Source organism: Melanostigma gelatinosum, assembly GCF_949748355.1.
Source record: "Melanostigma gelatinosum genome assembly, chromosome: 20".
Classification (NCBI taxonomy): Eukaryota; Metazoa; Chordata; class Actinopteri; order Perciformes; family Zoarcidae; genus Melanostigma; species Melanostigma gelatinosum.
The window spans coordinates 12,750,693-12,767,285 of record NC_136653.1 but is presented as its reverse complement, the minus strand read 5'-3'; the positions used below and the strand labels follow the sequence as shown (position 1 = coordinate 12,767,285).

The 16,593-nt window shown below is 44.2% G+C and overlaps 1 protein-coding gene across 5 annotated transcripts in view; it reads right to left on the bottom strand.

The window, feature by feature from the left end:
• Positions 1 to 16,593, bottom strand: part of stau2 (staufen double-stranded RNA binding protein 2) — a 71,462-nt gene that overhangs the window by 22,630 nt on the left and 32,239 nt on the right. For all 5 annotated transcript variants that reach the window (XM_079292482.1, XM_079292484.1, XM_079292483.1 and 2 more), the window contains exons 12-13: positions 10,761 to 11,122; positions 410 to 523 (exon numbers count right to left, since the gene is read on the bottom strand). In XM_079292482.1, coding sequence (XP_079148608.1) covers positions 410 to 523; positions 10,761 to 11,122 — 476 coding nt within the window. The remainder of the gene's footprint in view (positions 1 to 409; positions 524 to 10,760; positions 11,123 to 16,593) is intronic.

Genomic DNA, 16,593 nt, shown 5'->3' with positions numbered 1-16,593 from the left:
ACGTATCTTTACCCCGATATATTTATATTACAAAAGGTTTATTTATTGTTCCGTGCAGTTCTTCATTCTTCAAATTTTTTCACATAAGTTGCCATTTATCAAAGCATCAAGATTGGTTTTGCCACATAATTGGTTGGCAGCTGACAAATGGTGTGCATAGATGCATTAACCCGAAACTGCATGAAGCGTCTGCAACCAGCTTCATGCAGCAGCCAATCAAATTGCTGATACCTGTATAACCTGGTGATTTTCAGATTGCCACTGCTATGACCAGTTTAATAGAGTCATACCCACTTTGATCTATATTTGATATCTATGGCCCCATTTTCTACAGTAGTGCATTGAACAGGTGTGACACTCACCCTCCCTTCACATGCCTAACAGTACACACACACACACACACACACACCTGGTCATGGCTGGCTTGGAGGGTGCTCCCGGTGCCGTGGAAAGTCATTTGCACAGGGGAGAGGGTCAGATAGGTCACAAAATCCTTGCCACTCTGCGCATCACTGTACTGCACCTGGAAGAGAGGAGCAAAGGTGGACAACACTGAGTTACCCCCGAAAGCAAATACAGGAAGAGATCAATCAAAAGCACAAAAAAACAAGAGAACTGAGGTTTTCAGCGGGATGCAGTCTTGTGTTTTTGGAGGTGGTTGGCTTGAGGTTAAATCTTGCATGTCTAATTGCCACCACAGAGCATTTGTGGACAATTACCCCACACCATACAGAGATTGCAATGGAGGGGAATGAATGTAAGGGTGTGTATGTGTATGATTTGGGGGGGGGGGGGGGGGGTATCAGAGGGGGTAGTGATGAAATCACTGGCGACCCCTCATCATTGAGAGGTTAACTCTGCAGGCATTCCTAAATGCTGTGCAATCAGAAGTGTTATGACATGATGCTCCTCTGGGACAGTCTGCTTCTGAGATCCAAGGGCTTCGGTAAAATTGCCTGCTTGTCTGCCCTACTTCTCACTGGCTCTCACTCTGTGCACGTGCACGCATTTGCATGTGTGTGTGTGTGTGTCCGTGTATGTGAGTCCATGTGTTTGCCTGGCCTACTTATGCCCAGGACAGCTGCAGGCATCTTAATTAATGGCAAAAAAAATAAATAACTATGAGAACTGAAAGGAGAGAAATATCTGACTGACGCAGAGAGACAAAAAGGACGAGAAGGAAGGATAGCGAGGACATTACCAGTTCAAAATGCTCTTACACATCAAAGAGCCAACGGAAGACGTAAGCTAGCAGGTATAGAAGCAATATAGCGATGAACATGACACAGCTCCCAGCTACTTCTGTACAAATGGACTGCACATCAATCTTCTCAGACAAGTCGAGCGATTAAAAAAGGGGTTTCTGAGCCATGATAAGTGGAATTTGTTACACCCAAAATAAACAAAAGAAATACCATAACCGTGATGCATAAATCTATTTTACATACTTTTGTAGATCAATGTATCATTTCACAAGCGCACGTGTCTGTGTGGATTTTCCCTTTGAGCATATTAACTTTCCTCTCTGGATCAAGCCTACAATGTGTTGGCAATACGCGCTGAATCTGTACATACGCACATGCACGCACGGCCATACAAGCAGCTATATATGGTCTGTGACTGAAAGCTTCCAGAGCAAGTTGTGTGTGTGTCTCTGTGTGAGTTATGTACATGTGTGGAAAAGTGTGTGTGTGTGTGTGCTCCAGCCAGCCAGAAACATGCATGCCTGCCAATTAAGACACAGAGCCATCATAACACACGCAAACACAGAGATATGACCACGTGCATGCAAAGATATGCACAAACATGTGATGTTCTGCGCGCACGCACGCGCACGCACACCTACCTACCTACCTGCCTGCTGGTGAGGAGATGGGCCCACAGTGATAAATTGTGGAATGCTATCTGTTATGTGTATGAATGATGAATGTAGTACAGTTAGCCGTGGAAAAAGCCTTCTCTGACAAGTTAATCTCCAATAAATTCTCCAGACTTCAACATTAAGGAGAGAAAGAAAGAAAGAAATGAGCGGAAAAAAAGGGGGGCGGGGACTTTTTAAGGGTTAGAATACCATTGTTTGGTAACACTAATCCCGTTTCAGAGGTTTAAAAGTGAGTACATGCGATGAAAATACAGCTTCTTTCATAATCTCCTTCAAACTGTGTGTGGCGGACTGTGTTTGTGTTTGAAGAGATATTAACCTTTGTGTGTGCGTGTGTAATTGTCCGGTGCGCTGGTTCATTTGGGCGGTATGAAGGCCTGTGGGGAGCCCGTGATGTATGGTGTAATCATGCTGTCCGATCAGCAGCCACTTCGCTCGGTTCATCTATTGCGAGCTGTCAGGCCTCCAGCCGAGGGTGAGGCCCTTTGATGGCGCTGGAGGAAACAGAGGCCCTCTCCCAGTCTCTCATTGTAAAGAGATATAGGCCTGCATATATCTGATTTCTAACAATTTCCAACATCGCCCATTGTCTGCGAGTGTATATGCACACAAATGTGCATGTTCGGTTGATGGAAACTACCAATTACAATACGTATCGTTGACCAAAGCGCGTTCAGGATGTCCCTTACACAAGTTGAAGTTTGTGAAACCAAATACTCACGAAAGTTCTCCTTTGGTTGGGTTGTAATGACATTTATTATCAAATAAATAAAGTAGTTGAATCAGACATTTCATGACCTAATAGTGAGAAATGTGTGTTTTTAAAGCTTTACGAGTACAATGATTTATGTCAGTAAGGCTGTCCTAAACCAAAGAAAGTCGAATACTAAAAGTATACGAATACGAATCGATTGCTTGATTTCATCGACAGATTTCTCCACAAAGAGTGCAATGTAATGTACAATGAGTCAGTGTTTGATATTTTTGGCAGTGTTCAGGGTGGGAAGTCAAAGGGGAGGCCCTTATCTAGAGTAAACTATCTAACCAAGAGGATTCCTACTGCTGGTTAATGATCTTTGCTGTATTTTAAATATCTACCAACCATTGCACAGTCTGTTCATTCTTTGTCAGTGGCTTTAACCCTTGAAGCTATCTATTTTTGAATTTCCTCTCGAGGTTTCCTCCACTTTTTAGGCTTTAAAAGGACAAGAGATCTCAACAAGTACTGGATGGATTACCATGAAATCTGGTACACATGGTTCCGAGACGAAGTATCCTGAAGAATTTGGGGATCCGTCGACTTTCCCCTCCAGTGCCATCTCCAGGTCAAAATTTTAATTTGTCCAATATTTTGTGTCATGAACAAACACCTGCAGAACATCTCATAACACTGTAGCGCATAAGTACAGACTCACACATCCCGAGCAGAGGGTTGAAGACTCTTAGACTTGTGTCCTTAAGTAACTTTTCCTTTTCCTCAAATCTTAAACTAAATAAATAAACACGACTTGCTCCAAACACCAGCCAAATTCTGGTTAAAACGGCACATTTGGCAGATCACCAAACGCCACCTGGAGGTCTTACTTTCTTGGTGGCTTTTTAATGAAATAGTCTAAGTTCCTGGTTACTTTGGGGATTTTCCAGCAACTCTGACCCGCAGGTAGGAAAGAAAGAAAGTTGCCTGATGTGCCAGCATCAAAAGAACATCATGGCATTATCTCATTTGCAGTGATTTGGCAGAAACTGAAATAACGAGCCTCTTTAAAAAAAAAACGGTCTATTCTCCCAGCCAGGATGTCTGTTTTGAGTGCATGTTTGTATGCATCTGTGAGTGCATGCATTCTAAAACAGGCCTAACTAATCATCCCAGGTCCCAACTCAGAAAAACGGCCTCTAATCCACTTCCTTTAGAGACAAAGAAGCCGGAGAGTTACGCAAGGCCTGCGATTGATCGATGGCACTAACGTGGAACGACCTTTGACACCTGGCTTCTAAAGCTGGATGGCTCCTCTTCAAATGCTCCTCGAACAAAAAAACGAACACATGCACAAACTAAAAAGGAAATCACAGTCATAGTGTGCATGCGGCCATGTCTAAATTCATGTTAAGTGCACAAATATGCATGTGCACACCCACAAAGAGGGGACACACACAGACACATGCACGCATAAGTCCATATCATTAGGACTGTGTTACAAAATACTGTCAAGGTAACTGCAAAAACAAACACTTATTATGCGTGTTGTCATAAACCTGCAGTTAAAAACCACAGAACACAAGTACTGCAGCACTAAGAACTCTGTTCCAGACGAAGCCGAGTGCTGGCTGCGGAGAATCAAAGAGCACGGAAATAACTTCGACTTTACGATAATAAACAAGCGCTCTCAGCCGAGGAACGCCGTCATTGTCGGTGAGAAGCAATTAGGGCTCCAAGTCGAGCCACTTCAGTGTGGACATCAGGGGTCAAGAGTGTGTAAAGAACGCTGTTAATATACGTTTCACTTCTCCTCATGGCAGGCGGGTTCAGGACAAACAAAGCTGCCACTCTACAATCTTTGAGAGCCCCTTTGCCTGAATGGCAGAGAGAAGCCTTCAGACAATGAGATGGAGTGAGTTTGAAGGATGCCACTTCTTGGAACTGATTTTCTAGCGAAATAGATGTTAAAAACAAATGCGCAGAATGACCAAAAAAAAGAGAAACGAGAAAGACGATCCACGCATAGGAAATAAGCTACTTTTAGCCACCCTAGCTTAGCTTAGCATAAATAATGGAAACAGGGGGAGACAGCTAGCCTGGGTTTGTTCAAAGAACAATGAAAAAATCCTCCTACCAGCAGCTCTAAAACTCAGTAATTAGCATGTTACATCTTGTTTGTTTAATCTGTACAAAAATGAAGGGTAGAAATTCATGTTTCTATGTTTCTGTGAGGCTGCTAAGCTCGGCTGATTTTGTTGTTGTTGTTGTTATCTCTGGACAGAGCCAGGCTAGCTTGTTGTTGCAGATGATGAACACGGATTAGAGTTTTTTTCTTTCTTTTTTAAAGCGGCAGGTTAACACGCCCCGATCGCCGCATGCTGGGACCGGACTGGCACACAGCCGATAGCATAACAGATTATGCTGCATATTCAAATTTGCAATATGCTGTGCTGGCACTTGAGGGTATTTGATTTAAAGGTTTGCAAATGGGCTTGATTGTGGTGTAAAAACATCATCACTCTGTATTTTGCCAAACACACACAGACACACGCACCGACACGCACACAGGGCCACCATGGAAGCAGAGAGACTGTGCGCCGAGCCAGCGCAGCATTAACGGTCTGATTTATACCACAGACAAAACTTGTTTTCGAAGATCGCTCTTCACACAAATATGCCGCGGAGCACAGCTGGAAGCCATCACCCTGCCGCAGAAATCAAACATGGTGGGATTAGCCATCCCGAAATGTATTTTCTAACACAAATCCCAAAGTAAACAGAGAGCAGAGGAATGAGACGATGACAAAGAGGTTGGAAACAAACTGTTACGAGTCTTTGAACGTTTGTACCAGATCAGGCGTTTGATGTTGCTACAGAGAGATGGGAGTCAGCAAGATCAGGAGGCAGGGAGGGAGGGAGGGAGGGAGGAAAAAAGGGGAGCGTAGTAAGTGCCGGGCAGGGTACAAGGTGTAGTCGGCACCATTTGAAGTGGTTTCTTCGACACAGCCAAAGAAGGAAGCGGAGAGAGGGAAGAGCAAACAACGTGAAAGTGTGAGGAATCCTGGGAACTGCACTGAATGGATATCAACACCAGCCACCCGCCAAGGATAGTGTTTTCATTAACGCGGGATTTCCAACATGGAAGTTCTGATTCCAGCACGGCCCTCCCCCGTCTCTCCGAATCCATCTCCCAACTAAAGCCCGTCGCTGGCTAGATAGCATCACTCCGCTGATCGCTATTTCTGTGGGGTTATTGAGTTTGGGATTTAGCAGGTGGACAGAACCGAGCTGTACAGCAGATCCCGGCAAACCCTTCCAGACACAACCTGGAATGTTATAGCACAGTGTGGGAATATTTGATCCCCGTATGCAGGAGGATATTAACAATGTCTGAAACGGTCCAATATCCTGCGTCACGAAGAGTTAACGTAGGAATGATCGATTGATTTCTGTATTTACAGAAAACAGGTTCCTCATAGTTATCTAGCCAAAATAAAATCAAGATAAATCCTGACGTCTTTGTGTATACTTCACATGAAGTTCTGCTCTCCACTAATTCTTTATGAGACAATGGATTAAGGTTTTTTTCTGTACTTTTCACAGTGCGAGAGTGATTTGAGACTCTGCACACATCACGTTCACACCAACGACACAACATAAACTATCAAGTTACGCTTCATGCAAGTCATCAAAAACACTACAGGCTGCTTAAAATATCTGCTACAACACACAAAGTGGTTCTGTCATATTTTCCATCCGCACAACCAAAAACACCACCTCAGGAGGGGTGTAATTCGTATTTCGTGCTGAAAAAAAGGTGCTACTTTAACGGTACATGCCAGTTCCTTAGGAATGTGGCTTCCTGCGTTATTCACTGCAGCAAAAATAATGAGATCTCTGCTTGCTGCTCTGTGTCATATTGTGTTGATGCACCTTCACGATGCCTCTAATCTATACAACCAAATGGTGACGACATACAGTGAGTTTAAATGTCAAGTCGACTGGTCTTCACATTGGACATGATTGAAAGGACTACGAAACCTTTGAAAGATGAAATACCACTTTAATTCATCAGCATTAAAACTTATTGATTCTATACACTCGGGCCTTACTTGGTCAGGTACGACCAGTTAGTTGGTTGACGTTAGCTAATGTTAGCTTCATGGAAATATAAGAGAGGTTGCGTTAACTCAATATTTTTCGTCATTGACTGAATTTGTTTTAACAATGACGAAAAAGGTCTGGAGCGCCTCTATGACCACAGCGATGCTTCAGAAGGAGCGCATGCTTGCAGGATCGGGGTATCCCATGCTCATCTTTTCTAATTTACAACGGGCTTCTTGGTCAAGATGGCAGCGTAAAAGATTCACACAATCGCCTTGCTGCTGAATGAATCGAGTTTAAACGTCTCTGTAGATGGTGCAGGTTCTGGGAATGGCGAACTCAATTTGTCCGCATGATCAGAGGTCGCAGCTACTGATTATATACAAGTAAACAATCACATCCGGCTGCACACATGTCTCTCTAATGTCTGTGGAATCACTCAGTATTGGTACAAAAAGCAGCTAGTCATATCTCTCTCTCTCTCTCTCTCTCTCTCTCTCTCTCTCTCTCTCTCTCTCTCTCTCTCTCTCTCTCTCTCATCCTCTCTCTCTCTCTCTCTCTCTCTCTCTCTCTCTCTCTCTCTCTCTCTCTCTCTCTCTCTCTCTCTCTCTCTCTCTCTCTCTCTCTCTCATTAACTAGCTTAACCACTAAATAAGACCACTGCCAGTGCACATTGAGACATGGGTAAACAGAGACAGCGGCTCTGACTAACACTCTAGCCTTCCAAGAACCCAAGCAGGTTTTTGGAAAGACCAGAAGGCACGATGGAGAATATCTGCTCAGAAGCAGCACATGTGCTCTTAATGCAGGTGTGTATCATTAGCTTTCCATCAATCATTGGACTTCTATATGAAAAATCTTCGGCCCACTTTAAAGGGAGGTAACAGTTAATAATCGAATGCCGTGACAGTTTGTGATGACTCCATTAAGTAATGTGATGGCAGAGTGAATGGGCAGCTGGTGACTGCAATGCCGGGGTCAAACCCCTGGACTTCCTCCAAATATGCCGTTACCCTGCATGGTACGGCACGGCTCTACTCACATTGGAAACGTTCTTTTTTTGGTTTTCCATAAAAAAAAAAAATTAAAAAAAAAGAAGAGTGGTGGCCAGGAGCTTTTTTTGGTATCACCTCGGTGGATGTTCCAAGCGAGCTGAGCGGATACTGAAAAGTACTGATTGAGCAGAAAGAATCATCACCATCGCAACACTGGACATCCTGCAGAAACACGGCATCATTAAATATCCAAGAGGCCATCAACTCGAAACAAAGACTTTAAAAACTCGCCAACCTACAACGTATGACGTTCGGCTAAGAATCCCAGCTACACTGACAAACGCACCTGGTAACAAAGTTGAGTTGAGGCGAACAATGCAGTGGAAATCCATTAGAGAGAGAGTAGATTTATGAAAGCAAAAGGGGAGAAATAAGAAGAGAGGAAGTGATTTTGATGGAGGTGCAACACACAATCATTAACCAACAAAAGCAAAGAGAGGGAAATACAGGGAGAAAGAGAAAGAGGGAGAATCTGTTACGTGGCTCTTACTCAGTGCTTCATCCGTGGTCCATGTGTTGTCTATTACCTCCTGCTTCTTTGTTTCTGCCCTACTTCCAGCGCACATACCCGCCGTGCCAACAACACGCCAGCCAAATTAATAGGAAATATACACACACACACACACACACTGGAGTGAGTGCCAGCATCCTTGCTCCAAGCTGGCGTGAGTACAACACACTGTTGCTTATCCAGTCAGAGCTTCCACCAGAGGCTATTTTCCAATCAAATCAAAAGAAGGGCTTAGCAGGTAGGCCCGGGTCTTTGTCTGCGGAGCTGGATGGATGAAACAGACACTATGAGAATGTCCTCGGTGCTTTCTTAGTTGCTATAATCCAGTGTTGGGCGGTCACTGTAATCCGCTCACTTGGATAACATAATTACAACACAAAAACAAAGTTACTAATCAATCAAGGAGATTATTATCAAATTACAAGGACATCAGAAAAAAGAAATCTTGCGCTGGTTTGTTGTGTGGTCGAGAGAAAGCCGACACGACACAAAGCGGTTCATAACGTGTCCAGTGGAAAAGCAGGCAAGTGCACTTTTTGGCAAAAACATTAAAAAGGAATCTGTGGTGGTTTAGCCCACAAACACAGAGGAATACATACGCCTTAGAGTCTGTCTGACGTGGCTTTGTAGGCAACCAGAGGTTCTCATTACAAACCCACATGATATGAAACATCCCCTCAACAGAACACATATTGTCTGCATGTCTCAATTACAGCCTCAACTCCTCGCTTAACAAACACACGCACGCACATGGAAATATGCAAAAACAATAAAAATGTGTGCATTTATTTAATTAGATCGATGATAGATGTACTTAAATGTATCCAAAGTGGGACATAGTTTGAGCAGTATGAGAACGACAAGGACGTAATCTTCACACACAGGCTCAGCCCAACTCCTCAATTTCCACTAAACAGAACCTGCTGTGTGCATGTATGTGTGTGTGTGCGTGCATATGTACAAGTGTATTTGGGCTTGGCCAGGCAGCAGAGCTCTCTCTCAGGTTACACACACACAGGAAGGCTCAGAGCAATAACAAAGGCCTTTCAAAGGAACCCTCAGCAGGTTAAGATAAAATGTTTTCGCTCAAACTGATAAAAAGCATCTGCAGTTTAAATGAACAGGCGCTGGTATCGGTGGCATGGTATGCACCGCAGATCGGCCGGCACTGATTAAAACAGACACCGGGCTGTCTCTCTTTAAAACACACACACACACACACACACACACACAGAGTGCCAACAGGAAGTGTGTGTGTGTGTGTGTGTGTGTGTGTGCAGTCTGGTAATGACAGAAGCACCTGTGAGGTTTAGTTCCAGCTCTAAATCCATAGCCTGCCAATTATGTCCACTGTAGGAAACAGAAAACGGATAGAGTGTTATTGAGCTGTTCTACACTCCACTGTTCCAGTTGGAACACCGCTCTCTTCTTCATCCACCTCAAATCACCTGTAACTGCTACATGAATGTTTGTTTGTGTAGAGTGCATGTGCATCGGTTGAGAAAGCCTGTCTTATGAGGGTTTTAAGTGGTGTGTGTAACTTTTCTTCTTCATAACCACACAGGTTGACCAAGACCACACTCTTATTTACAGAAAAGGCCCAGACGGCACAGAATCAGGGCAGGAAAGTAACAGGCAGAGTGTGTGTGTGTGTAGTCATAGTTATGCGTGGTCATGCTAACATCTGTGCTGTCACATCAGCATGTGTGCACATTGTGCGACTGTAGCACAGGATAACTGCAGCTTTTACCAAGTTTAAATTATGACTTTTACGATCTAATTTATGGCAGTTAAAATGAAATACAAGCCTACATTCCACACGTGGAATAAATGTAAAATTGGAAACAATTGCATGCCCATCAGCACGGAGGCCTTCTTGATGGGGCTTTTCGCCAGAAGACAGAAAAACACCAACACAGTGCAATGTGCTACAAATGGAAAATACAAGTATGGTCTCACTTCCCTAATTGCGGTCATCATTTCTATCAGTAATGATAACATTATACTCCCCAAAGTAACCGCTGATTACAAGAGAGTTTTAGTGAGACGTATTATTAGGATTTTTAGGTTTTAGGGAAAATTATACAGCAAAGGTCTCATATTTAATGAGTCAAATGTTAAAATCATCATCTAGTGACATTGATAACAAAATGAGATGCATCAGGAAATGTCCGATTCAGCTCCCCAGTCGATTGATCATCGATCACATCGTTTTAGTGTAGGTTACACATTTACAAATCAATTTCTGGGGGGAAACCCTGTGTCAGTAATTTTGGTCACATTTGAACCAAGAAGTCAGTTTGTAAATTGTGATGATTGTTTACCTTTGTTTTCACTTCCAAATAAGCCGAATATGCACTTTGTTGTAGCTCTGTTCCTGTGTTTCCAGATGTCAGCAATTAAAAGCAATTAAAACCTAAAGTAAGACTCAGAATACTGTATACATTTTAGAGCTTTTTTCTTGAACTACAGACACCCTGGAAGTAGCGCGTCCGCCTTCTCGCGTCTCACCTGGAAGCCCTGGATGTGAGCCAGGTAGTCCAGCTGCTGTGCAGGCTGCACCGAGATGCCGCAGGGCAGGGCCGAGTTCTTCCCCTTCATTGGCAGCGAGGCGTCGGCTGTGGGCGACTGACCATTGAGCAGCAGCTCCCTGGCCATGGTAGCGGTCGGGCTGGGCGAGGGGCCCGAGCCGCTGTAGTACGGAGGGTGTCCTGGGGGCAGCGGGGCAGAGCAGGGCACCATGTCTTTGGATGTCATGTAGTTGACGGAGCCGCCGCCGTTGCTGCCAGGGACCGGAGCGTTGCCCCCTTGCTTCCTGCTGGCCTCCATCTCCTGGTAGACGTCGGGGCTGAGGTGGAGCAGACCCTTCTGGGCTGGAGGGATCAAGAGAGTGGGGAGGACGGAGGGATGGAGATTGAGATAATGGGGAGAGAAAAGAGGAACAGAATAAGGGTCGGATGAATGGATAAATGGACATAAATGATGAGTAGAAGAGCAGATGGAGACACACACACACACACAGCCTCTTTCTCTCTCGCTTTCAAACACAAACACACAGACACCAACGGAGCATCCACCAATATCAACAGAGCGACTATGACTTCATCATTGATGGGAAACAGCGCTGTGAGCTAACCGGCATCCTGCTTCACTTATGACGGCTCTTCAAACGCCGATCCAGCAGAACTCGGAAGCTGGTTCGGTCTCAGATCAAGGTTCTTGTGAGAATATTTTGGTGGCTCTGGGGGGGGGAAACGTAGCGAGCTATTTCCACCACTGACCAGCACCGCTATAATAGGACGCACCTCGATCCAGATATGGTTCTACCCAGGTGAGCACAGCGGCGATCCAAGACTATGTTCTGATTTAAGATAATACGAATCTCATTCAGTCGTGTTGGCTTCCTTGCACTCGGACGTCACGGCCCTGAAATGGTCGTGACAGGTGGAAGGAGGAAACACACCAACACGTTGTGGCTGCGGTGACAGTGAGATGAAGGAATATGAGATGTGAAAGAAGAAGAAGAAGAGGAGATCTGAAGGGAGGCGAAAGATAAAAGAGAAGGATGAGCTGTGAGCCAGTAGAGATGGAGGCGGAGGTCGGGATGAATGGATGTGAAAACCACGCGGAGCCTCCGAAGCCCAGCCAAGGTCACCAGAGACAGGAAGACCAGCTGTGTGTGTGTGTGTGTGTGTGTGTGTGTGTGTGTGTGTGTGTGTGTGTGTGTGTGCGTGTGTGCTTGTTTGTGCGTACGGGTCTAACAGCTGGGAGAAAGCGCTGGAGTGAGCGCATGACTGACGGGCCACTTCCTGTTTGAGTTAACGTTACCATCACAGATGCACACACACATACAAAGAAAGAGAGTTTTGCGCACTTGTAGCTTACTCTCGTCTAAGGTTTCTCAGACCCCGCAAACAGGATTCCCCATTAGGACCAATGAAGTTCGCTTTCCTTTCCAGAGGAGCAGAAAAGCTGAAGGAAACGGCAATGAAGTCCAGGACTTATTACTCATACTACAACAAACTGGCCCACGCCAGCAAATGACACAACAGTTAGGATTTTTCTCTCCCCCCCCCTCCCAATCCTGATGACAACTTTAATTAGAATTTACGCAAGTAAAACTCGCAGGCCTGCACATTCTGAATGTTTCACAAAAAATGAAAGGTGTTAGCCAACATGACATCAGCTGTGGACAAAGAAAATTGTGTATTCTTTTTTTTTTTTGGGAGGGGTGGGGGGTTTGTTGGGAAGGGGCAGTGAATGTAAGCCATGTGAGTGTGTGTGATTGTCTGCCTGAGTGTGCGTGGGCGTGCCTGTGAGGATGTTTGCATGTTTGCATGTGATTGAGTGCTTGAGGCCGGTGTCTGATGGCGAGCAAGAGCGTGAGAGCAAAGAGTGAGACAAAGGAAGAGAGAGACAGTCAGAGGGAGAATAAGTGAGAGTGACGGAGTGTGTGTACGCCGGGTAGAGATTGTGAAACTGTGTGTACATGAGAGAGCAGGGGAGAAGCACAGTGAGGACGGAGATGTTTTGGGGGGAACGAAACAGTACGGGAGAGTGCGTTTGTGGTGCTGGTTCCAGGCAGCATTGGAGGGGTCCCACCCAGACTCGACGTCTGGTGGGCCAAGGGAGAGCTGGAGGGAAGCCAGAGCCAAGCATGAGACTGATCGAAAACAGATAGGGCCAGAGCCCGCCGCTATAAATCACCACGGCGGAGCAAGACCTTCACATAGTTCACACATGCAAAGACACACACACACACACACAGCAGGAAATGAAATGTGGCAACTCGAGTGAAAAGCCCTGCTGCAATACCCATGGGAATAGAAGGGAGAAAAATCACTCTCTTCTAACTTCTTTTTTTTTACACTCCCTTCCTGTCTCTAAGCCACCCTGTTCGTTACAGCACTGCATCCCTCAGATCAGTGAAGGCAAAGGACGCTTTACACAATGCATCCACGTTCTTTATGTGGAGCACAGCTGGTCGATGACGGCTGTGTAGGGAACAGTCCGTATGTTAGCTCAGGTACAACCAACCTCTATGATACAAGCAACCCATTTTCTTGAGGCTAATATGCCACGCCATTATAAACCTATATACTTTCATCATATCACACCCATTTGTCATACTATTTATGGCTGATGTAACTGACTCTTTATTCTAGTTTTTAGTGTTACTGGCGGAGTCCGCCTTTCCCATGCAGGATATAAATCGCATACCCAAAACAGAAGACAACTGGATGTCAGACTCCAAGATGGCACCCATTAAATTCTCTTGTTACGAGAAAACAAGCTAAATAATATCCTGCTCTCTTAATAAGTTATTTTTACAGTGCCTTGCATAAGTGTTCACCCCCTTTGGCATTTTTCATATTTCGTTGCATTACAACCTGAAAGTATAATTGATTTGGATTTATGTCATGGACCCACACATAAGAATTGGTGAAGTGACAGAAAAAAAACAAAATCTAATTAAAAAAACCAGAAGTGTGCTATACTGAATCTGTAACCACACCCGACAATGATGTCACAGTGTACCGGCCCGCCCCCGAAGTACACTTTACTCTGCTGCAGCAAGATGAAATCAGCAAAAACAAGATTGTCACCTGTTTTAACTTCAACATTAACTGTAAAATTCTATTTAATAGTGAAAAGGAGCTTCGCCGTGAAACCGCTCTTGTAATTTAAACACTTGTAAAGTTTACCAAGAGCTGACAAACAATGTCCTGCCATTTGTTTTCTCTAAAAATCACACTTAAGCACAAATAACAAATTATCACAGTTTTTCCCATGAAAAAAAATGTTACAATCATTCTGATGCCAGAGCTTATTTTTACGGTGCACGCTGCAAAACAGATCTAGTTCTTCCCACTTATATTCAATAAAATGCATCGTCAATCAAAACCACGGACAAACCCGAAACATCTTCCATTCGGCAATCACAGACAAAACTGAGAGCAGCTGCATCTGTTTGAATGAGCTGTAAATGGTGTTTATGCAATAAACATTATTCAGTCATTAGTGTCGTGTGAGTGTTGTGCGGTTTGGGCAACTTTAAAGAGCTAGTGAGCAGATAGTCACGCCTCATGCCGCGTCTGAGATAAACTATGAGTGGGAATGGCACGGGGACCACAGACACGCTCCAAACCAACAATAGGAATAATCACCAAATAAGGAAGACTTTGTTTCCCACGGGGCTCTGCTCCGGAGGTATTGGGCAATGCTCGGGCTCTGCGCTCCCATAGAAACCACAACCTCCACAATAGTTTATCCAAGAAAACAACCATTTATCTATAAACACAATTTAGATGATGCATCTTTCAGAGAATTGGACTGAATTACACATGTGAGTGCTATAAACGTTGTGGCAGGAGCCCAGTTCTCATCTGGATTGTGTAAATCCGAGTCTGGAGCAGCAACGGGCAAACACAAGAGGACGGAGTCTTACCAATCTGCTTTGTGCATTTCAACACGACAAAGCTGCAATCTCACATTCATTCCCCTCTCTAGGCTGCAGCTGGATGCCCCGTGTCAGAGCGCTGCCAGAAGCCTTCATCAGACCCGCGTGACGACAGCACATTCAAATCTAATAATAATATCTGTTTGTTTTCCACTCTGCTGCTCCACATCTCACACGCTGCTCATTTGTCCCCCCCGAAACTGCTCTTTCTCAAGCTGTTGACATTTACCTCGCTGGCATCCAGGGTGAAGCTCCACACATCGCATCACAACAAATCAAGCTCAGATATTCCAATGCACGTTGATCTGCTGAAGCAACACCACGACTATGAATTCCTTGCACAGCTTATTAAACCTGTGATGAATATTAACCTACTGAACAGCCACACCATGTGGTATAAATGGGAAAAATAACATTGTTGCCAGACTGTGGAGACCAGGAAAACAACTGAAAATAGAATGTGAAGTCCTGAAACGGCGTTTGACTTTGGTGAGGGGAAGACTTTTCATTCTTTTTTATTTTGATTGCAGACAAGACGGCCAACTTCACAGATACAGCTGAGAGACACCAGCTGTTTCCTACAAAATTGCAATTTTACGCTTTTCAGAGAAGGGCCACCGCTCTACGAATAGAAAACGTCCCTTAAGGCCGTCGCATTCCCATGAAAACTCATACATAAATAGTCATAAAACTATTTAGTATTAGTCTACAGTTAAATATGTCCCAAATGTCTCTGCATATGTTTCATAACTGGTTTTATATATGACACAGATGGACGAACAGAGACTTAGCTGCACGTTACCATGTAGTGGAATAAACAGGTTATTGTCAGTGACCTGCAGTACGGCGGAATCTCATATGATATCACAGCATATTTGTCAGTTATGAAAGAGGTCTGGTAAGCAGCTCTTTGAGGCTACACGAAGGCACAGCGGTGCTTTGAGCTACATGCCAAGGTCAGCATTATTAAATGCTCACAGTGATGATGTAAACATGCTGGTGTTCAGCAGGTATCATGCAAACCATGTATGTCATTGTCGTTTAGCCTGATAGCATGCTAACATTTGCTAATTAGCACTCTGGACAAAGCACAGTTAAGGGCAATGGGAAGTATTTGGTAATAAATTGAAGTACTGGACAAATTGGATTTGTGACCCGGTGATGGCGCCAGATGAAAAGTCACGGGATTACCAGTGTTACGTGGGTCATCCTGAGGGGGACATGAACGTCTGTACCAAATGTCATGGGAATCCATCGAATAGTTGTTTTCGCTAAAACCCAAAAAAAAACAACCTCATGATGGAGCTGGGGAATGTCAAGGGATCACCAAAGGATTCATCCTCTGGGGACCACAAACGCCTGCAGAAAAGTCCGTCGCAATTCCAACTAATAGCTCACCAGATACACTTTTAAATGATTTAATATGTTGAAGAGAGCTCCCTCTAACACCATATATCATGAACTGCAAACTGCATCAACAAAGATGGAAAAGGAAAATGATACACACTGTAAAGCATTATATATATATATATATATATATATATATATATATATATATATATATATATATATATATATATATATATATATATATCTCGTTATACTATATTGGTAAATGATTAAGATGAGCGTCATTTGTTGCATTGTTTGTAATGACTGAGTTACTTCAAAGCTCCTGTGCTTTCTTATGAGGTCTGTATCTTATTTTGTCTGCGGCTGGTATGTGGTATATCCTCATCCAGCCTGCCTCAACGTTTTGTGCTTGTGTGTAGGATTGTGGGTGTGTGTGTGTGTGTGCATGTGCTCCAGGGTGCTTGTGTGTTAATCCTAAGTGAAAGGCTAGTTTTTTTTCTGCACTGGACGGCAGTGGGGGGGACTCCCCGG